Genomic DNA, 24,014 nt, shown 5'->3' with positions numbered 1-24,014 from the left:
TCTGATTTTAGACTTTCTTATAAAATCTTTAAAATCCTATATGTCCACCTTTGAGTTTCAGCTGTTGACTTTAGTGCATTTACATTTATTATAATTATCAATATATTTGGAAGGATGGATTGATAGTTTTATTGCTTGAAATATTTTGTTCTAACTTTTGATGTTTTTAATCCTTTCTTGCTTTTTAAAAAAATAGAATTTATAACTCCCCACTAATAAGAACTTTGGCAAGGTCTCTTATCTTTTGGTCTTCTCTCCCTTTCCCCCATCCCAAACCCCATCAGTTTCTAATACCTAGAGACTTTTAATTCTGGCTTAAGATAGACAGTTGTCTTTTTTAGCTTCTAAAACAGCAACAATCTTTACTCAGGTATGTATTATATTTGACCACCTTTAATTCACATATTTTTTGTAACATGCCTCTTATTTAAATGTTTCATCCAACACTTCTTAGCATGGCTGTTTATGTTGTAAAATTTCTAAATCCTAATTATTTTGATCATGACTTTGAACATGAAAGTTTAGCTGAATATAATATTCTAGGTTCTAAATCATTTCCTTAAATACTTTGTAATCACTGTTTTTGTCTTTTGCATCTAGTGTTGATTTGGAAAATATGTCCATCTAAACCTTGTTTCTTTACATGTGGTCTGATCTTTCTCTAAGCTTTTACAATGTTTTGTCTTTGATATTCTTAAATTTCATTATTTTGGGTCTGACCTTTCCAATCTAAGATTCTTCTTTAATTTCAAAAATAAAAAATATTTTTGTCTTCTCTGATTTTCTTTATTTTCTATGTTATTGTCCTTTGTTTCATTCTTCTAGATTTCCTCAATCTAGAAATTAGAAAAGTGCTAATTTACTTCTCAGATATATCCATTCTGCCATTTACCCTATCTATTGAGTTCTTTATCTGTTTTAGGTTTTATATCTAATATTTCTGTTTGGTTCTTTTTTATCTCTTATATTCAGGTTTTATGTTGTTAATATCTTCTTTAGAATATTTATCAGGCTAATTTAAAATTACTGGATTGTCTATTGTGAAATACCTGCTTCTGATAGGATTTCTGATCTAATATACTGTTGTTTTCCTTTTGAAACAGTTGTGTTCTTCCAGTGTCTTATTGCTCTAGCCTATGAGCTTTCATATTTCCCTTGGGCTGTCAGCTTCTCTGTCAGACATGGTGTGTAACAGAAGGCCAGACCTCAATTTTTGTCAGTTCCCATGAATACAGGGATGGCAGTGGCTAGGAGGCCTCAGTCACTCATCCCACAAAGTGACTGTCAGATCAGCATTTCACCCTTTGACCCGCAGAGATAAGTAGCATTAAGAGGAGATATCCTCCTTAGATTACCATTCTTCAGCCCTGGGGGTTTGTCAGGGAAGGAGAGAAAACAACTGCCCAAAGTTAGTCAGTCTCTATCTGTTTTTCTCCAGACCTCTCAAACACAGCCTAGATTTTACTTTTGATGACACAGGGACAGAGAGAGGTCTGAGTTGCTGCAGCTGTCAGAAAAGCACAGTTTCTGAGAACCAGTGTCGGGGAAGAAGCAGGAGCCAACCTTAACAGTTCTCTTCCTGCCCTGGGCCATAGCCACCACTCCTCACACCAGTTCACCCAGCCTAACCCCTGTTCCCCTTACCTCAGGGCTTTCCACAGCTTTCTCCATTTGGGTGGACAGGGGAGGAGTCCCTCTCTAGTTCTTCTGGCGATGATCTTGGGGAAAGGAACCAGCTGTCATGCTAACTCACTTTATCATCGTGGGAAGTGTATGGTATGTTTCAGAGCCAGTTTGCCATTAAAACTGGTACAGAAGTTCTCTTAACATACCCAAGACCATCTTGACTGGTTATCCTTTTCTCACTCATAAATCTCTTTGAAGGAAGAAAAGACTTATTATAGAATTACAATATTCTAGTGAAAATGTCATCTTGCCTTTTATATTAAATTCTTGATATAAAAAATGATTTAGAAGAGGTAAAGTATTTTCATGAGACGTTTAAAATTATAAAATACACTTGTGTTTTTGTCATACCAAATAATTCTGGTAGAATCACTGATCTCATTTTATTTTCTTGACAAAGTGTTCTCAACCACACGAAAAGCTTTACTTTCAAAATCAAGTTAATTATTTGAAGGTCTGCCATTTTTAATACCCTGTACCTAGTACTCACACCTGAATAGTTGTTTTGATAACAGACTTACTGATTGTAAACAGTTTTTTGATGTGTATAAGTAGGGAAGTATACCATGAAATGCAAATATTAAAAACTTAGAATATTCTAAAACTCATTCAATTAGTTATCTGTAGGGAAGTGACCAGATTTTTAAGGCACTAGAATTTGGAAGAGCTGTTTCTAGGTACTGTATATAGACCACCACCATTAAGGTTGATAGAATCCACCAATTTATCATCATAAGCCATGCAGAAAGCCAAGCCAAAACATTTTTCTAATGTTTTTTAATCTTAAAATCGTGATTTCATATTGATGTTAGAAATTCTACTTTTTAAAAATAGGGCTGATACATTTTTTTAAATTGTGATAAAATACACATAACATATAATTTACCATCTTAAGACCCTTATTGAGTATGAATTCAGTAATGTTAAGTATATTCACATTGTTGTGCAGCAGATATCTCTTTTTCTCATTGTATAGCTTTGGCACCCTTGTTGAAGATGATTTGATCATATATGTGAGGGTTTATTTCCAGGTTCTCTGTTCTCTTTCATTGGTCGAGATGTCTGTCTTTATGTTAGTACTATACTCTTGATTACTGTAGTTTTGTCATGTTTTGTAATCAGGAAATGTGAGGCCTCATCTTTGGTGTGCTGTTTCAAGATTATTTTGGCTATTTGCGGTCCTTTGATATTCCATATGAAGTTTAGGATGGTTATTTTCTACAAAGGCAAAAAATGCCACTTGGAATTTGGTAGGGATTGCATTGAATCTGTAGATAGTTTGGGGTACTAAGGACATTTTAATAGTATTAACTCTTCCAATCAATGATCATGGGATGTTTCTCCATTTATAGTACCTTTAATTTCTTTCAGCAATGTCTTATAGTTTTCAGCATATAAATATCTCACTTTGGTTAAGTTTATTCCTAAGTATTTTATTCTTTTAGATGCTGTTGTAAATGGTATTGTTTTCTTAATTTCCGTTTTGGATTGTTCATTGTTAGCACGTAGAAATGCCACTGATTTTGTGTGTTGATTTTGTGTCCTTCAACTTTGCTGAATTCGTTTATTGGGTCTAACAGTTCTTTTGTGGAGTCTTTAGGGTTTTCTACATAGAAGATTAATGTCATCTGCAAACAGAGATTTTACTTCTTTCCAATTTGGATGCCCCCCTCCTTTTTTTTTTTACCCAATTGCTGTAGCTAGGCTTTCCATTACTATGCTGAAAAGAAATGGCAAGAGAGGGCATCCCTGCCATGTTCCTGATCTGAGAGCAAAAGCGTTCAGTTTTTCACTATTATGATGTTAGCTGGGGCTTTTCATACATGGCTTTACATTGTGTTAATGTAATTTCTTTCTATTCCTAGTTTGTGTAGAATTTTTATCATGAATGGGTGTTGAATTTTGTCAAATGCTTTTTCTGCATTGTGTGGCTTTTGTTCTTCATTTTGTTATTGTAATATATTAACATTGATTGCATTTCATATGTTGAACTATCCTTGCATTCCAGAAATAAATTCCATTTTGTCATGATGTATAATCCTTTTTTAAGCTGTTAAATTCTGTTTACTAATATTTTGTTGAGGGGCTTTGAATCAATAATCATCAAGGATATCGGTGTCTAGTTTTCTTTTAGTACCTTTGTCTGATTTTGGTATCAGTGTAATGCTGGCCTCATAAAGTTAGTTTAGAAGTGTTCCCTCCTCTTTAGTTTTTTGGAAGAATTTGAGAAGGACTGTTGTTCGTTCTTCTTTAAATGTTTGGTAGAATTCTCCATTGAAGCCATCTGGCCCTGGGACCTGTGATGGGAAGTTTCTGATTTCTGAGTCAATCTCCTCACTTAGCTATCAGTTTGTTCAGATTTTTTTTTTTGAACCAACACTCCAGTTCAAGCCGTTGTTTCTCAGTCTAGTTGTATAGGGCACAGATCCCTGACCCATGCTGGTATTATGAGCCTTGTGCTCGCTTTCTGCTCATGGCAGCACACGGTAGCCTACGGCAGCTCATGCTGACCTCTGGACCTCTGGATGCTCACAGCAGCCCAGCTCCAGGGAGAGCTGTTGTTCACAGTCTTAGCTGTAGAGGGCACAGCTTACTGGCCCATGTGAGAATCGAACCCTCGACCTCGGTGTTAGGAGCACGGCCCTCCAACTACCTGAGCCACCAGGCCAGCCCCAGATTTTTTTTTTATTCATGATTCATTCCTAGTAGTTCTAGGTTTCTAGATATTTATGCATTTCTTCTAGGTTACCCAATTTGTTGGCACGTAATTGTTGATAGTAGTCTCTTATGATACTTTTTATTTCTGTAGCATCAGTTATATTTCATTTCTGATTGAGTCTTCTATTTTTTGTCAATTTTGATTTTTTCAAAAAAACCAACTCTTAGTTTCAGTTTTTTTTCTGACTCTTCTATTCTCTATTTTGTTTATTTCTGCTCTAATCTGTATTGTTCCTTCTGCTAACTTTGGGTTTGGTTAGCTCTTCTTCTTATAGCTCCTTGAAATATAAAACTAGGTTGTTGATTTGAGATCTTTCTTAATGTAGGTATTTACTGCTATAAACTTCCCTCTTAGTACTAATTTTGCTGCATCCTATAAGTGTTGGTAAATTGTGTTTTTGTTTTCATTTGTCTTAAGATTTTTCCCTTGTTATTTCTTCTTTGACCCATTGTTTGTTCAAGTGTTGTTTAATTTCAACATACTTGTGAATTTTCCTGTTTTCCTTTTGCTAATGATTTCTTGTTTGAAATTGTTTAAACCAAGATTTCTTAGTTTAAGTTGGTTAGGTTACTTTGTCACATAACATGTGATATATCATGGATAATGTTCTGTGTGTGCTTCAGAAGAATGTATATTCTGCTATTATTGGGTGGGATATTTTCTATAGGTTTAATAGGTCCAAGTGGTTTATTCAAGTTCTGTCTCCTTATTGAGCGACTGTATGATCTCTCCATTATTAAAAGTGAGGTATTGAAATCTTATTACTGTTACTGTGTATTTCTCTCTTTAATTCTGTCAGTTCATATATTTGGGTGCTCCAGTTTTGGGTGCATATATGTTTATAACTTGTTATTTTTCTGATGAATTGACCCTTTTTTTCATTCCGTAATGTCCTTTGTCTTTTGTGACCATTTTTGGCTTAAAGTTTATTTTGTCTAAGTATGGTCACCTCTGTTTTTTTTTTTTTTTTTGGTTACCATTTCATGGAATATCTTTTTCTATCTTTTTACATTCAGTCTGTGTATTTTCCTTACACTTAACTAAAGTGAGTCTCTTGTAAACAGCATATAGTTGGATCTTGTTTTTTTTATGCAGTCAGCCACTCTGTTTCTTTCGATTAGGGAGTTTAATCTATTTACATTTAAAGGAATTACTGACAGTGACTTAGTATTTTGTTAGTTTTCTATAAGTCTTGTAGTTTTCTCTCTTCTCTTGCTATTTTCCTTTGTGTTTCATTGATTTTGTGTAGTGACATGCCTTGATTCCCTTCTCATTTTCTTATGTGCTTCTATAGATATTTTTTGTGAGGATGACATAAATCATCTTATAGTAATCTTCTTTAAACATACTTTCAGCATACTTGTGAATACTTGTGATAACCTCGATAACATACAAAAACTCCTTTACATCTCCTTCCCCCACTTTTTGGGGATCACATTATGTTATCGATGCCACAGATTACTACACCTTTTATATTTTTAACCATTGACATAGTTTTATAGTTATTTCAATGCTTTTGTCTTTTAAATTATATACTAGTATTAAAAGTGATTTATGCACCACCATTACAGTATTACAGGATGCAGTATTCACCTATATATTTACCTTTGCCAGAGAGCTTTGTATTTTCATATGCTTTTGTGCTGTTGTATAGTATCTTTTTGTTTTGACTTGAAGGACTCCCTTTAATCATTCTTATAAGGTGGTTCCAGTGGGGATGAACCACCTCAGCTTTTATTTATTTGGGAAAGTATTTCTTCATTTTTTGAAGGATAGTTTTACTAGGCATAGCATTCTTGAATGGTAGTTTTTTTTTCCTTTCAGCACTTTGAGTGTATCAATCCACATCCTTCTATCCAGTAATGTTTCTGCTAAGAAATCTACTGACAATGTTATGAGAGCTCCCTTGTACACAACAAGTTGCTTTTCTTCTTTCAAGATTTTCTGTCTTTGAATTTTGACGGTTTGAGTATAATGCATTTCAGTGTGGGCCACTTTGGGTTCTTCTTGGGGTCCCTTGAGCTTCCTGAATTTGGGTGTCTGTTTCCTTCTTCAAATTTGGGAAGTTTGGAGCCATTACTTCTTCAGATAAGCTCTCTGCCTCTATCTGTTCATCTTGGACTCCTATAATGCATATATTGGTCTACTTGGTGTCCCATGAGTCCCATAGGCCTTTTTTTCATTCTTTTTCTCCTTTTCTTCCTCTGACTTGATAATTTTAAATGATTCATCATCAGGTTTGCTGTTTCTTTCCTCTGCTTGATGAAATCTTTTGTGAATGCCTCTAATTTTTTAACTCTGTCATTGTATTATTCAGTTCCAGAATTTGTTTGGTTCTTTTTAATAGTTTGTTGATATTCTCATTTTGTTCATGCGTTGTTTTCCTTTTTTAATTTATCTGTTTTCCTGTAGCACACTGAGCTTCTTTAAGATGATTGCTTTTGAATTCTGTCAGATAATTTCTGTCAGGTCTCCATTTCTTTAGGGTCTATGTTTCTGGAGATTTTATTTTTCTCTCTTTGATTGGACCATGTTTTCTTGTTTCTTCCTGCAAAATATATATATACACTTTGTTTTTTTTACCGTGTTTTGTGCATTTTAAAACGCAGCCACTTCCCATAATCTTTACACACTGGCTTTATACAGGGGAAGACCATTACCAATCAGCCTGGGTAAAGTTTCTGGGGTGGGGGTCCCTAACCTTTTTCTGGGGATGTATCTTCTTTGATCTTCTGTGTGTAATTTCCCAACTAGAAAGGTTGCTTCTTTCTTTTTCAGGAGATTGTAATCTCTAAAGGTTAGAGCTCCCTCTTGTGTGTGTCTGTGGTATTTGAGTTCTCTGGTGCTGCAACGGGCTGCTGAGCTCTTTTGCTTTCCATGTACCCCAGGCATCCGTAGACTGCTGGTTCCTTGTTCGTACTCCAAGTCAGACAAGACAAGAATAAGTCCCTCATGCAGCCCTCTGAAAAGCCAGTATATTGGACATATGCTCCACTCTTCTCTTTTTCTTCCCAAGGGAGAAACCATGAACTAAGCTTCTCCTCTCAGGAGAACTGAGCTGTGCTGGCTTGGAAGAATGGCTATCTCAGTTGATATGAAATGGATTTTCTTAGATGTCTGAATGTGGGTGTTTTTGACTTTAAACTTGCCTGGCATAATGCAGCTTAATTGGTTTTGGGAATTCTCACAAAGGCTTTGTGGGCCGTGTATAGGTAAGTTGGTTTTCCTGGGGGGGAATGAGGTCTGGGGTTTCCTATTCCACCACCTTGCTGATGTCACTAGAAATATTTTTTTAACACCCATTTCATGATGAGAACTTATGCAAAGATGCATATGTAAAAATGCAGGCCTTCTTTTGTGTATGCTTAGCTTCTGACGAATTAGGCCATGAGTTTGGTCCCCTTCTCTTGGGTGACTCTTCTTCCTGATGGACTTGCTCCAAGAAAAAAATAACTTTGTAACTACTGGCACTTACACAAGAGATTTACTATTTTCAAATAAAAGGACACTTTAAATTACAGTCCACCCTGTGCCAATGCAGAGAGGGTGGACGTGTAGCTGCAGCCCGGGCAGTGTGTCCGCTGCTGCTGCACAGTCGTGGTGCGTCTACCGTTCAGCCGAGTGAGCCACACCGGGAGGCCGGATTCTCTTCTCCCTTCTGACAGGGACCTGACTCAGTTTCCTTTTGGGGTCAGCTTTATATTAGGTCAGTGCAAAAGTAATAGTGATTTTTGCAATTTTTAACCTTTTAAACCGCTATTACTTTTGCACCAACCTAATAGTTTTTGAAGAATTCAACAGCTGGCTTTTGACACTGACTGTTGGTTGGAACGAGCATACTTTAGATGCCTGGGGGTCATGGAGAACAAAGGAGCTCAGCAGCTTGTTGCAGCAAAAGAGAACTGGCAATACTGCACACGCGCTGGCACAGCTCAGCAGGATTAGGAAAAATGGCCCCGCGCACGCCTTCTTCCTTGGGAGAGGAAGAGATGAGTGGAACGTCACCCAGTGTTCCAGGTTTTTTGGGTGCTGCCTGAGGGAAGGGTTTCTGTGTCACCTGAATTGGAGCACTGGTGGGATCTGACAGTTTGGATGCCTGGGGTCAGAGACCAAACATGTTATACAATTATTCATTCCTCCAGTTGTTAGCAGGCAGGGAGGGAGGGGCTAAAGTCTGCTGGTTGTTGGATCGGGGGCAGGAAAAGGCTGGGATTGGTTGTAAGCATTTCCACATGACGTGTACCACCTGTGGCCGTGGCCGGTGTCAGAGAGTTAAGCTGACCACATACTTGAGGGTTTAGGAAAAAGTATTTCCTGTTCTTTTCCTTTTGTTGAGATATTTCCAGTATTTTTTTAAAGCCTGAGAAAGTGATGTAAGCTGACTATGCTATCTTAGATACTCAGAATGGTGTAAGCCAAATTGTGTGTTGCTATGCTAAGCAAATAAAACACACCTTTCAAGATACCTAGTTTGATTTTTCGTTTATTCTACAGAAAAAATATAGACTCTAAAATTTGCAAGAAAGCCATCAATACATTTCATTCTAATATAAAAGATGAACTCATCAAAATGGTAAGTTCACTGACATAAATTCATTGGTCTAAATCTTTACTAATCCTGAGGTAGCATATAGTTAGGAAGGTGTGGTCACACAGCAGCCTAGCCGTTTGCCCTCTCCAATCTTTCCTTAGGGAAAGAAGACTCTGTGGGACTGTCCCTCTTTGGGGTTGAGTTCATTTATCCTAAGTCTCCTTATTTGGTCCCTGTAAGCTGGGTCTGCAGTCAAAGACGAGTAACGATTCCTCGTGGGAGGAACGACTTAAGCCAGAAGGGACCCCATTGGGACCCCCATGAGTTAACATAATAAAAGTCAGGAGGTAGCCATACCCCTCCTCCTCACCATGATGGGAAGCTGCTAATGCATGCCCCAATTGTCCTGCACTTTGCTATGCAAAGGACTTAGAGTGATAAGATATCCTCTTCCTGCTTAGCTCATGGGATGGTTTTACCTTGTGAGACTTGCTCCCCCAGGGGGTTGAACACACCCACCTTAGTCGCCTGGGGACAATGAGCATCGGTTGCTTTGGGACAGATATCTGGGAATTGGAAGAATTTTAAGGTGTGGTATGAGAATTTCGTGGACCCTGCCTTTAATCTTGTGATGCTTATTGTAAGAAATCTATAAATACCCACGAGGACCCGATTCAGGGCTCCAGTCCCTTGAGGCTGCGAGTCCCTCGGTCCTCTGTGATTTAACTGTATTTGAGTCTCTGTCTCTTTATGATAGTTTAACCCTCGCCGCCTTCCCACGGCTTGTGTTGTGCAGGTCGCAACAGGAAGGACTGCATTTGCTGGCAATGTAGTAAAGAACTCATTAGAATTATCCATATTTCACATGTTGTTTTAAACTAAATGTCATGTATCATAAGCTAATAAGTGTTTAATTTTGGAAAATGCCATGCAAATATTTCTTTTGTTTTCCGTAGCTTAAAAAAATGCAGATGTTGAAAACTCTGAAAAGGAAGAATGCTAAGGTAAGTCACTTGTGACGAGAAGCAGACAGCCATATAGAACGCTATCATGGAGAAGAGCTATGTAGACTTGACTCTGAGTTTTATGACCGTTGGTTTGTATAAGATTTTTATCTTTTTAGTCAGGCTTTTATTTGATTGATTTTGTGTTTGAGTACTGTTAATGCACGCTAAGGAATGGGGATCCTGGTTAGCCTAAAAGTGGCAATGAAGCCCACGATGGCCACGTGTATGGATAAGTATTGTGTGATGTATACTTATTGCTTTTGTGGATATCAGAAAGCAAAGCCTTTTAGAATCAAGACTTGTCCCAGGTAAGAGGAAAGCCTGGGCGGAATACCGGTTTAAGGGTCAAGAGACCTCATTTGTTGTGCTGGTTCTGCTACTTCAATGTTGTACCACATTTTTGAGAGCTATACGCCACTAGGTGTGCAAGGGAAACAAGCCAGGAAGCACTAGGCCCTCCTTTCCCCGTCATCTCTTTATGGTCGGACCAAATGACCTGACATTCTAGCTCTCAACTTGCATGAATCCTGGAATGGAAGAGCAGCTCCCCCTCTACATTTATAATAGAAATGTATTGAAAATACACATTTCCCTTCCAGTCGTTACAAGCCTTTGTTGTTGTTTTCCTTCCATTTTAATCTCTTACTGGTCAACTCTGCATTGCTTATAAGCAAGTGGGAACAGTCTGAATGTCCAGCAATGGAATATTAGGTAGTCACTAAAAGTGATGGCAAAGATAATAAAATTGATTTTACTGAAATGTTCTTTTTAAAATACAAATGTATCATGACACTCCCCTTCTTCAACATTTTCCTAGTGTCCCTAGATAAAATTGAAACTCCTTACTTTATATCTCACAGGGTAAAAACCTGGCCCCCACTTTCAAATCTTGGAGTAAATAGCCCTACCGTTCTTTTTCAGAGTTCTTTCATAGCACATATCAGAAATTGTAATTACATACTGCTTATATGTAATATTTGTCTTCCCTATTAGACCAAAGTTCCATGATAGAAAGAATGGGGTCTGTCTTGTTTTGCACTATTTCCAGTACCTGGCACAGTGTGCATGGCAGTGCCCAAATATTTATGAAATTAACAAATAAATTATTATATTACTTAGATAATTTCAGCTATTGAAAAGAAAAGGCAGCGTTTGATTGAAGTCCAGGATGAACTGCTTCGGTAAGATAACATCAAAATCCTGTTGAGATCTTACTCAGAAAGATTGTGCTGTGTCATGTGGGGCTAGTAAAACTTGCTGCTGTGTTGCATTAAAATCGCAGGTTTTCTTTGAGAGTGGAAGCTCAGTGAAGGTAGATTATGCAGCAGAGTTGGAGAAGCTCTTAACAGAGGAGAATTCGGCAGTGATCTATTTGCCACCAGATCTCTCAACTGTGGCCTGAGAGGCAGCCTAATTAGAGAGTTAATGTATAGACTCTAGAACAAGACTGCCTGGGTTTGAATCCACGCTTGACCATTTACTGGCTGTGCAACTTTGGGCAGGTTATTTAACCTCCCAGGGCCTCAGATCCTTCATTTGTAAATGAGCATAATACTTCCACCTTGCAGAGTGTTGTGAGAATTAAATGAATAAATGTACAGAAAATGCCTCACAGTGACTGGCATACAGGAAGTGCTGTATAAATGTTAACAGTTTTTGTTAATATTGTTGGAACATGATTCAACAATAATTGAATTGGTATGACACTCATGCGAGTCCATTCCCGAGTATTGGACCAGTGAACTGTTCGGGCTGTCCCCGTGGTCCTGAAAGACGAGCACACTGCGTTGCTGTCAGACAGCTAGTGATGTGTGGTGCTCTTCAGTCCGGCCAGGGTGTGGTGTGAGCTGCTGGCCTGGTAGTAAAGCAGCGGAAGTATAAGCAGTATCAGATATGCTCTCTGCTCTTCGGGAGTTTTAAATAGAGCTTGAGAAAGTGGTATCAGAAAAGACAGCCTATAATTACTAAGTTTTAGAGAAGAGCTGCCACAGAAGTTAGAAGATGGAGGAACTGGATATCTAGTCCATTGGTTTCCATATCTAATCTATGGACAGGTGCGGCCCATGATAAAGCTCTCACCTGGCCCAGGCCAAAATAAGAAAATTAAAGACAGTATAATAATGATAGCTAACACTTAAAAAAAAAAACTTCCTGTGTATGCTGGGCACCACCCTAAATGCATTATGTTATACACTAACTCGTTAATCATAATCTGTGAGGCAGGTGATTATGGCTGTTAACAAGGCTATATAAGACCCAGGCATGTTTTAAAGACCAGCCTCTTGGTTCTTTGTCTAGATATAATTTTAAAAGTTGAGAAGTACAGGCATACCCAGAGATACTGTGGATTTGGGTCCAGACCACTGCAATAAAGCAAATATTTCAATAAAACGAGTCATAACTTTTGCTGGTGGAGGGCCTTGCCTTCAATTTGTAAACAGAAAAAGAGAAAGCAATATCTATGAAACACAATGAAATGAGGTATGCCTGGATATTTTGAAAAAGCATAAAAAGAAAAAAAATAATGTCATTGTTTTAACTTTACATGTGAAAGACCTAAGGCACAGGGAGGTTAGCTTAACCTACAGCCCCACTCGTAGGAAGCAGGGGAGCCAGGATCTGATGTCTACCACTGACTCCAAATCCTGCACTCCTGACCGCAGACCAGACAGCACACTAGTGAGTCGTCCAGAGTGTTGCATTTGTTCAATGTACAGAACTGGTAAAAGGACTTTTCTTTTATAAAATAAAATCATGATATTAGAGGATAGTTGCTTTTTATATCTTGTGAGAAGAAGAAATTTGCAGTCTTACCCCTTCCTTTTATGTACTAGTCCATAAAACCCAAGTGATCCCTTTTAATTTTATAGGTTAAGAAACTAAGCCACTGAAGAGAAAGCACTTTGCCCAAGATCATATATTTTTCATCCAGGCACTGTGATAGTTTTTTCCCCCAACTGGTTTTATCTGACCTTGGAAATGGACACGATTTTGACCAGAGGAAGGGGCAAAGGGAAGCCTTTTTGCCCGCGCTTTTGCTGTTAAACTGTAATGCCTGTCTATTCCTGCCTGAGGCTATACAATGTTATGTTCTAACTCAGTAGCTCCCAAGACCCTAAAAATGACTTGAAGAATTTCAGGATAGATAGGGTGTATTCTTCTGTGGGCTTCGTATTTCAGAGTTTTATCTACATTTTAAATTGAAATCTAGAATCTTTCCACACATTCATTATTTCAGAGCCACAGATATTTTAAACTATCTAGTCCACCTTCCCTGTTTTTTCTAACTTCACTCAATATATTTACACACTCAGTCTCATACACTGTAGGTTGTTATACTTCATTATACTGTCATTTATTTTTAGGAACTTTTTTTCTTTTCTTTTTTTTAGGTTAGAACCACAGCTGAAACAACTACAAATAAAATATGATGAACTTAAGGAGAGAAAATCTTCTTTTAGGAATGCAACATATTTCTTATCTAATTTTAAACAGCTTCATCAAGATTATTCAGATATTCGTGAGAGAAAACCAAATGTAAAGGAAACGGTAATAAGTTCAATTTTTACTTTTTACTGTGCTCCAGAAGCTATAGGGCTTTTCATGCTAGAGTATCAGAAGCTTTGAGCAAAGAGAAATGTAGATACAACATTACAGTCTACCCAAAGCAGCATCACTCTAAATTGGTGAAAACTTGTTACATCATCCCTTCTTTAGCTACTTAAGGCTAGAAGAGTAGAGAAAAATCCAGAAACACTTTTTTTTATGAAGATATTTATGCTACAGAAAACTGAATCTCACTAAGGGAAGTGTATCCTTTGTGTACAAATCTGAAGTGCTTTGCTTTATTATAATTATCATCAACGTAAGATTACTCAAACATGTTTTAAAGACTAACCTTTTGTTAACCCCATGTCTGTAGTATCTTATCTCTAAAAAACAAGTCATCAATAAAATGGTAGGTGTAATTTTAGAAGCTGAGAAACAAAAAAATATAGGAGAAAGTACATATTGTTTTAATTTTGTACTGGCTTCTGGATTTTTGCTGCAGACTTTGCTACTGTTGTGAAAACCAGAAATGTTTAAGGTACAGAAAAAAAATATATACATATAGATTATGATCACATCTTGTATTCTTCAATTCTAAATTCAATTGTAAGGTTTTGACACTAATCTAAAGGTTAATTTTCCTGAGCCTAAGGTTTGTTTATAGATTATAGAGATCTGGAAATAGAATGTTTTAAAATTATTTGTTTCCTGCGACAGTACCCAGCGAGTCTAAAGCTTGTTATTTGGAGAAATTAATAGCACTAATTTAATTTGAACGTAATAACTTGGGTGAAAACTGAGATTCAGAGACTGTACCTTGTGTGGAACACACTACTCTTACTGATAGCTTGTTCTCTGCATGCCCTTGGTGCCTTTTGTACTTCTATTGTAGTGCATGTTCTTTTTGCTTTATATATATATTTAAGTATGTCTTACCTCTTTTCCTAAACTGAAAATCTAGCACCAAATGTTGGTTCTTCCCGTTACCCCTCCCTGACAGCACGTGCCCCATCGTAGCTCGAACACATCGTAATGTGATACATTATCTTCTATCTTGTGGTGGTAAAGTCTGACAGCTTTTCTGTTTAATTTTCGTTTCTATGAAAACCACCTTGAAAACATGATAACAAACTATCATAATTATAAAATTCTAGAAAGGAAACTTAGTCACTCACCCTTCAATAACAATTTGCAACGCGAAGTTTGGCTTTGTTACCATGTTTCCCCGAAAATAAGATCTAGCCAGACCATGAGCTGTAATGCGTCTTTTGGAGCAAAAATTAATATTTTATTTAATTATTTTAAACATAAGACTGGGTCTTATATAAATTTTTGCTCCAAAAGATGCATTAGAGCTGATAGTCCGGCTAGGTCTTATTTTTGGGGAAACACAGTAATTATTTCAGTCATAAGGTAGGTTTGAATTCTAATTTTGTCTTTAATCATTAAGAACATTTGAACTGGCAATTTTTAAGACATTTAATTGATTTTCCCAGTAAATAATTTTTCTAGATGATGGATTTTTTTTTTCTCTTGAACTTTTATAGGCCTGGTGTTCTCATTCCTTCAGTTCTTGCAGTAAAAGTAAATCTGCCTTACAGTTTTCTGTTTAAAAAAGGCATGAGGTCAAGCAGACTTGCCCAAACCCAATCTATATCTGTTCCAGGAATGATTTTCTCTTTTAAATAATTCACATGCCACTGTTCTTTGAACCAACTAGTCTTCTGGGGTGAGGTCAGCTCAAGCCTTGCAGGGAGCAGTTCCTTTGCAACCTTATTTCTCAATTATGTCCTAAGGAAATGGGTTAAAACCAAGTTTCTTACTGATACTAGTTTTAAAAAGAAAATGAGTAGTTAATGGAAAGCTCTATTAAAATTGGCATTTGGTCATAACATTGAGCTATGTAAAACAAAAGTTTTTAGTATTTGTTAATCTAAATAAATTACTTTCTTCCAACAGTATGACTCATCCAGCCTTCCAGCTCTGTTATTCAAAGTAAGAACGCTTTTGGGAGCTGAAAGTCATCTGCAAAATATCAACCATCAGTTAGAAAAGCTCGTTGACCAGAAATGAGACCAATCTACTAAAATGTAAAGATCAGTCTCATGCTACTGCCCGTTGCCTTCTTAGACTACTTTTTATTGTTAAAGAAACAGTCTCCGATACATTTAGTAAACCTGACTAATTGTTCAGGCTGGCTGTATGGCCTTGTTACCAGTTTGATTGTTTAGTAGTTTTAGAGATCATAAGTAACTTTCCTGGTTAGTGTCTTGAGTAATAAGTTTTAAAATGTTGACACCTAATTCTAATCAGCCATAGACATATAAAAGACTTTTTGCCTATAAATAAACACAAAATTAAGCTAATGTGAACACAGCCTAACTTTGGTTAATAAGATTTCTACTGAATTTAAGTACACTGAAGCTAATTTTCAATAACTGTTTCATGTCAGTAAAAAACAAGAATTGGAACACAGAGATATAACTTAGTTGATATAATAAATTACTAAAATTTAATAATCTGTCTTCAGGCAAATAACAGTTTGGTTATGTGAGTGTCCATAGTTAATTAGCTACTCTTGTAATACTTCTATAATTAGTTCATCAGGAATTTCATCCACTCCACTATTATAACTGAGCAGACTGTTTGCTGCAGCTTCTGCTAATTCAGCATCTTCAGTAGCTTCCAGAAAATAAGTATCATCAATGCCACTATCCCAGTCAGGATCAGAAAATACACCTTTTGATGAGGTACTAGATAGCTTATGAGGATTCTTGGTTTCATTGTTCCTTGTTTCGTCTGTTGTAAACTCTTCTTCCTTTGGTTCCAAAAGGGAGGGTAAAGGAGAATGGGATAGGAAGAAAATACAGGTTATTCAGTCAGAATGTGATGATTTCACTGTATTAATCTATGTTGAATTAAGGTATTAAGACCAGTTCAACAGATATTAAAATGAATATGCGGCATCATATTGTCCCTGAGATAGTTGCCATGGGAATGAATTCATTAATTCAAATATTGCCGCCACGGTAGCTCAGACACTCTTGAAACTCCAAATCTGGAGTCTGAAAGATACCATGACAAAAGAACTTAATAAAAACTTCTTGTAAAATATTAAGGCCACATAGAAAAGTGGACATAATACAGTTACAGGCAATCTATAATAGAAATAGAAATAGTAATTCTGAAAAAAGTTCAACTTCAATTAATAAATTAAGAAAGGTAAATTAAAACTGAAATACTGCTTTTTGCCTACCAGGAGGGTAAAAATTAAAAGGTAAAAATAAGTAATGTTGGCAAAAACGTAGGGTCGTAGGTGCTCTCATAAACTGTGAAGTTTAATTTCCTATCATTTTTATGGAGAGCAATTTAGTAATATGTATTCCTGAAGATATTTGTGATGGTTTAAGTAGGAAAAAAAACCTACAAAGTAGTATGTATACTATGACTAACATGTATATGCACATACACATATATATTAATCAGCATACATACAAATTCTTGAATATACATACCATTTATATCAATTTTCTTTGAATGGTCAAAACATGAGTGAGGATGATTTTTCCCCCTTTTGATTTTTTATGTATTTTCTAATTTCTTTTCTACAATGAATGTGAATTATTTTGGCAAATAAAAGTTTTTAAAGGAAAACTGTTGGCTTAGCAATCTGGTAATATCTACCAAAATTAAAAATGGATATATCTCTTGACATTCTTCTAGAAATTCTTCCTATAGATATAAAGAAACACAAAGATGAGTATTTTGTATACTTTTTGTAAAGCAAAACATAAGTGTCTAGAGCTGGTTAACTAGGTATCTATACAATTTCTTATGGAGCAGTGAAAAAGAGTGCGGTGCATATTAGATATGTGCTGAGATGTGACAATCACTAAAATATATGCCTAAGTGAAAACAAGGTACCGAACAGTGTGTTTAAAAGCTATCAGGACACATTTGGACACTACTCATGGCTCATTTATACAGTTGTACCAAGAACTAATTAGTGTGGGTGGGAGATGAGGGTAAAGGGGATCAACTATGGTGATGGAAAGAGAGCTGACTGGGTGGTGAACACACAATGTGATATACAGATGATGTAATACAGAACTGTACACTTGAAACCTATGTAACTGCTAACAATTGTCACCCCAATAAACTTTAATTTTTAAAAAAAAGGAAAGAAAGGAAAAAGAACTAATTAGTAAGGAGAAACACTAAGCACTTACCTCTTTGAGAAGAAACAGGAAACACACTTCAGCAGGTAATGGAAAACCTGAATGAGAAAGATAGTAAAACTATTTTATATAGATACCTAATTTTTACTTTGTGGTGGTAAATGTAAAAATTAATTACTCACGGTCAGATTTGAAGTTTTGTGCTTTACATACAGGGTCATGACATTTCTGATACCAAACTTCGTTTTTCAGATCAACTAAAATCCTTTATGTTAAAAAAAAAAAAAGAAAAACAAAAATGTTGACTGGATAGAAAGCAAAATTCAGCAACATACTGTTTACAAGAGATATGCCTAAGACTTAAAAAGTAAAAGAATGGAAATAGATGTACACCAACCAAAAGAAAACTATGGTGACCAAAAATATACAAAATGGACTTTAGGGCAAAAAAGTACATTTTTAAAAAGTTCCTCCCAGGAAGATAGAATAATTCCCAGTCTGTACCCACCAAATAAGATCGCTTCAAAATACGTGAGCAAAATCAACAACTTCAAGGATAAACATTCTACCAAAAATGAATATATTTTTAAAAGATTCTTTTGATAAGTGATACAACAAATAACCACAAAAAATTCAGCGAGGATATAGAAAATCTGATGACATAATTAAAAAGCAATTAATAAATTTGACATAATAGGCATATATGACTTCAAATAATTAAAAAATAATTAAAGCTCTTTACAGTCACATACAAAACATTTATAAAATGACTATTCAAGTACATTGTGAAGCTCATCAAATTTAAAAGCATTCACACAGCACATTCTAACAAAGCAGATTATTTAGAAATAAAAAGATAGCTAATAGAAACCCGTAACTTGGAAATTAAAAACATTTCTAAATCAATGACTCAAGGAAAAATCATGGTTGAAATTAGAAAATGGCCAGAACTGAATGGAATTGAAAATACATGTTAAAATATGTGAAATAGGGCCAATCGTTAGAGGGAAATTTCAAATCTTAAAAGCTTATTTACAACAAAAAAAGAATGGCTAAAGGTAAATGAGTAACTAACTTCAGCAGAAAATAATCAAGAGCAAAAATTTTTTTAAAAACCAACAAGGCCAAAATGTGAAAATGAAATTCTTTTGAGACTGATCAAAAAATAGGTAAAGACACATTAGAAATCAAGTGCAGCTGTAACTACAAATGCAGAATATTCTAAAAATAGGATATTATACACTTGTGTCAGTAACATTGAAAATTTTGGTAAAATAGACAAAGTACTAGAAGTATAAAAATATACCAAACTAAGCAAACTTAAAAAGTTACAGAAAACCTAAACAATCCTCTACCGCTAAAAATAAAATTTAAGTAGTTTAAAATCTTCTCAAATTTCATAGAAAAAGAAACATAAAATGACTAATGTTCTACATGGTAGTGGGACATGTACTGGGGAGAGAAAAATGCAGGCGACGCAGTCTAACTGCCTCACACACATTCCAGTAATAGGCGTCCTACTCAACCGACTAATGCTGCAGCCCCCAAACCGTACACCAAAGTGCCCCACAGCAATGGGGTTTTACAGCTTTCTAGGGAAACACAGTGGCACCTGACATCTGTCAAGCACTCTGCAAGCTACCCTACAGTTCACGGCTTCATTACATCACCCTTCGTTCCTTGCAGTGATGTCCTATCTTTGTAGAGCTGAGTTTTTGGGTGGCGGCTGTGATAAAAAGTATTATAAACATCAATGTGGAATGAGACATAATGGGGGGGGGGGAGCAGTGTCCAATCTGATTATAACGTTTAAGAGGTTATGCAATGCTCAAAAGGACATGTGTTCCCTTAACAAGTAATTGTATTTAAGGAGGTGAAAAGGTACAGACTTCTAGTTATAAATAGTTATGGGGATGTAACGTACAGCATGGTGACCTTAGTGAAAACTGTACTGCATATTTGAAAGTTGCTGAGAGAGTAAATCTTAAAAAAATCTCATCGTAAGAAAACAATTTGTAACTGTATGGTGACAGGTGTTCACCAGACTTACTCATTTTGCTATGTATACATAGATAGCAAATCAGGTACACCTGAAGCCAATACTTATATGTCAGTTGTAGCTTGATAAAAAAAAGAATGAAATAAAAATATTTTCTTTCAAATGATCAATATTGTTTTTTCAAGGAGCTACTAAATTGTTAGGACATGAATACTTGAAGCTATTTAAAACTGTTTTATACACAGAACTGTTAGGTATTTCTTTTGGCCTCAGAGCATGTGAAAAATTCCTAAGAGTCTAAGGGGACCATAAACTGAGAACATTGGGAACCTCTGGACCAATGGTATTTGCGAGGCAGAGAGCCCTTATCTTCAGAATGCTCTCTGCAAGATGTTTCTGATTTCTGCTTATGGTAAATAAACCTAGAGTCTGTGGACATACGAGGCATGGTTACACATGCGGTGTCAGGAGAATGCATGAGTACAAAATGCAGAAGCTTCCTAACCTCAGTGCTCCCTGCTGTGTACAGTGACTGCTCATTTCTGCCTCCCTTTCAACCGGAGTCAGAGAGCATCCAGTGCAGGAAGCATCTGGGGAGCAGGGCCAGCTGTCCCAGGCCTCAGTCTGCTTCCCCTGTGCTTTTCATTCCTTGTATCTTTCAAGCAAAGCTTGACACTGGGTTAGAATGTCGGATTCATGAGGGTGGTTTGACAATCCAATCCTCAAATTCATTAATGATCAGGGACATTCAGATGAAACTACAATTTCATTTTATATCCACCAGATTAGCAAACCAAATTTTTTAAACCTAATAGTACTAAAGTGTTGGTGAGAATATGGAGCAGTAGAAAAATCTGAAAACACTGCTGGTGGGAGTATAAATTAGCATGACCATTTGGAGAATTACCTAGTAAAATTAAATACATACTTTGAGAAACTCTTATATATGTGCTCTAGGCAATATGTACAAGCATATTTGTAGCTTCATTGTTCATATAGCAATCCAAAAGTCCGTAGTAGGATAAATAAACTGGCATATTTATATTAATATGGCAAACTACACAATAATGAAAAAATAAGCAACTGCAACATGCTGCAATATGGATGAACAAAAATACAATATTGACTAAAAAGCAAGTCAAGATTCAATTTACATAAGATTAAAAAAATGTAAAGTGAAATAATATATTGTTTGGGGATATAAATATATAGGGACAATAACATTTAAAAGAGTAAGGGAATGATTAACACAAAATCCGGAATAACTGTTATCTCTGAGGTCCAGGAAGAGGAAGGACCACAGGCACTTCTGAGGTCAAGTTCTGTTCCTCCCAGTGGGTGGCAGATACGACAAACAGTCGTTTAGTATTAGTCTTTCAAACGAACATGTACATGATATATACACTTATATGTTTGATATATTTAGCACACATAAGAAAAAGAATAGATTATGGATACATAACACAGCTTGGTAATTCTTCAGAAAGAAATATATAGCAACCTGACAATTTCAAAAAGTTAAAGGATGGTCATCATATGATAAGGATTTTCTGGTAAACTTGTATGCATAGAAAAAAAGACTGGAAAGATACACCAAAATCTTAACCATAGTTACCACTGGTTCTGGGACAATGGGTAATTTTTTATTTGTTTTTCTATGTTACACTGTGTGTATTGAGCATGTAGTTTTTGGAGCTTTTTTTTTTTTTTTTTAGCTGAATTAATCTACATATATAAGCATAGCACTGAATCGTGCTACCCAACATGTTTTCTATTTTTCCAGCAAAAGCTTCATGATCATTTTCTCATGTCTGGCACACACGCTGTATAAACTTCATATACAGAAGTCTCAGCTTTGACATTAAATATGAAACAACAAAATTTCTCATATAACTGTTAACTACTGGGTTTCTATTTTATCCCTAGTCTGACCACATCCTTATATTATTTAAAATTCTGTTTCTGGTTTTTCTTCATCCTTTACTTCCTCTCCTTTTGCCAGGAGCATTTTAAAGAAAACTAAAACAGGACCTGGAATACACAAGAAGCATTCAATAAATATTGGTTCCCTTCTCTACCATTCTTAGTCTTGAGCATGTTAACATAATCTTAACTCCAACTCAACACTGACTAGATTCCTTCTTGCCCAAATTTGCTCAGTTTCAATTCAGACTCAATGAAGTGTCAAGGACCAATGGCAACAGACAAAAGAGAGACAGACTTCCATTGTTTGTTCATCAGTCTGTCTACTGTCTCTTATTTCGTTTAGCCCCACTGCATTCTACCTTAGTTGTCTCAAGATTATACTAAGGAATCATTTTTTCAATAAAATAGAAGAAAGATATATGTGCTAGAAAAAAGATAATAATTAAGATACTGAAATTAAACTAAATACAAATTAAATTATAACTAAATTATAAAAAGTTAGTTTTATGTTCTCAACTTTGAAAATTATAAACATTTAAAATATAATGTTGGTTAAATACATAAAACTCATTAATAAACAATATTACTTACATGATATTGTTACTTTTATGGGCTCTTCCAATGTTTCTACACCAGCGATATTTACAAATGTCATAAACCAATAATTCTTCTGGAAAAAAGTAATTCCAACGCCGAATTCCTAAAATGTAAATAATGTTTCTAAAGCTATTATTACTCTATCAGATAACAGTTAATAAAGAATATGATTTTATCTTTACCTCCTTTAATGCCATTTTTATTCACCAAAGATAGGACAAATTTATCAATTTCAGGGTAGGGTGAATCCTGAAAACCTTCAATGTTTTCTACTGCAACAAAGAGAAAAATTAATTATAAATAATAATGGCTAGAAGTTGAGTTAAATTTTGATTTAAATTGTTGTTTAGTACAATTAGGGGTTTTGCACGCCCCGCTACGGTTTTTCCCCCTTTTTTTGCAATTTGCCTTCTAAGCCAGTCACAGATTCTTGTTACCCTACAAGGAAGCAGGTAAAATTCAGACTTCTCAAGTCAAATATTAATTGTCCTAAAAAGCATTTATAATCATTTTAATTGCTTTTTTCATTCTGATGAAGAGAAATGCAGCCCCTTACATCCAGGAGCTGACCTAGGACTATAAGCGAGGCCCTTGGTGTTGCTACAAGCAGGCCAGGCACTCACAGCTCATCCTGTGTGCCCCTGCTAATCATAAACTATTGCACAGAACTTCAACATCAGATAAGGCCACTCTGTGCCCATGATGATTCAACACAAAAATAACACCACTCTGTAATCATGTCTGAACACCAACAAAACGAACATTTTCCAAGCCAGAAAAATTACCATCACTCCCCTTATCTAAGTATCTCCTGCTTCTGCTTTACCAATTATAGCCTTTAGTCTGCCTTCCTTCTAGATAAGATTTATCAAGTTATTCAATCATACAACTGTCCGTCATAGCACCCAATTCAAAACAAAGCCACACTTCCTTGGACCCTCCTTAAAGCACCTAACTCAAGCCTGAATCCTATGGTAAGTCCTTTCTAACACCCTTTTACTGAGACATCCCATGGTTCCTCTGGGTGGCTCTCCATCACTGCAACCAGAAATACATGGCTTGCTCAATACACGTGTGTTCTCCTGTGGTCTTTAGCTGCAGGGCACTGACATTCAGTTATATTTTGTATCTAAGAATCTATTGGAATAATTTGGAATTATTTAAAATCTCATTTAATCTTTAAAGACAGAATAATCTGCTTTTCTTAAAATAAAGCCTATATTTCACTTATAAAAGTAACAGACATAATTGGAGAAAATTTGGAAATTAAAGCAGAAATGAAAGACAGACTCCAAATCAATGTCTAGATCGGGAGAAAATATACATGTAAGAAAATACGTTATCCATATTTTTTAATAAACTTGTGATCATATCCCACATATAATTTGAATCTAGTTTTTCTCTTAATCATAAATGGACATTTTCCACATTATATAGGCTTTATAAATTTAATTAAATGACTAAAGTATTTTACAGTGTGTAACCAATCCCATTTTGTTGTATACTTAAATTTTGTTTTTCACTATTATAAATAATGATAGCCCAAAATATGTGTATAAAAATGTGTACTGGAAAGCTTATGTATGAAATCTTAGGAAAAAAACCCTATGTGTTCTTCAGTATAAGCATGAAGAACATACAGATTTCATGAAAAACTATGCGGTCATTAAAAGAATGAGGAATCTCTCCATATTATTGGAAGTGTAGGAAAAACTCTTCTGATTAAAAAAGAAACTATTAACCGGGGTTACCCATATTTGATTGTGGACAGAGCAATGAAGACAACTTTTAGTTTTTTTATTTTAATATGTGTTTATTTTAT

General features: G+C 35.7%; 2 protein-coding genes across 7 annotated transcripts in view; one reads left to right on the top strand and one right to left on the bottom strand.

The window, feature by feature from the left end:
- The window catches only part of CENPU (centromere protein U), a 36,048-nt gene extending 18,902 nt beyond the window's left edge, over positions 1–17,146 (top strand). The window contains exons 9-13 of the mRNA XM_074329845.2: positions 8,900–8,978; positions 9,893–9,940; positions 11,063–11,124; positions 13,336–13,492; positions 15,452–17,146. Coding sequence (XP_074185946.1) covers positions 8,900–8,978; positions 9,893–9,940; positions 11,063–11,124; positions 13,336–13,492; positions 15,452–15,565 — 460 coding nt within the window. The 3' untranslated portion in view covers positions 15,566–17,146. The remainder of the gene's footprint in view (positions 1–8,899; positions 8,979–9,892; positions 9,941–11,062; positions 11,125–13,335; positions 13,493–15,451) is intronic.
- The window catches only part of PRIMPOL (primase and DNA directed polymerase), a 31,418-nt gene continuing 23,377 nt past the window's right edge, over positions 15,974–24,014 (bottom strand). For 2 of the 6 annotated variants that reach the window (XM_019736194.3, XM_074329844.2), the window contains exons 9-14: positions 22,375–22,464; positions 22,187–22,295; positions 17,853–17,935; positions 17,722–17,768; positions 17,177–17,224; positions 15,974–16,310 (exon numbers count right to left, since the gene is read on the bottom strand). In XM_019736194.3, the coding sequence (XP_019591753.3) occupies positions 16,065–16,310; positions 17,177–17,224; positions 17,722–17,768; positions 17,853–17,935; positions 22,187–22,295; positions 22,375–22,464 (623 nt within the window). In that variant the 3' untranslated portion in view covers positions 15,974–16,064. Of the gene's footprint in view, positions 16,311–17,007; positions 17,225–17,721; positions 17,769–17,852; positions 17,936–22,186; positions 22,296–22,374; positions 22,465–24,014 lie in introns of all 6 variants that reach the window. The other 4 variants (XR_012495551.2, XM_074329843.2, XM_019736190.3 and 1 more) reach the window with 4 other exon arrangements.

Source organism: Rhinolophus sinicus, chromosome 16 (assembly GCF_057876585.1).
Source record: "Rhinolophus sinicus isolate RSI-liver-muscle chromosome 16, RSI-T2T, whole genome shotgun sequence".
Taxonomy (NCBI): domain Eukaryota; kingdom Metazoa; phylum Chordata; class Mammalia; order Chiroptera; family Rhinolophidae; genus Rhinolophus; species Rhinolophus sinicus.
Note: the sequence above shows the minus strand (reverse complement) of the source record. Positions and strands in the feature narration are given on the sequence as shown.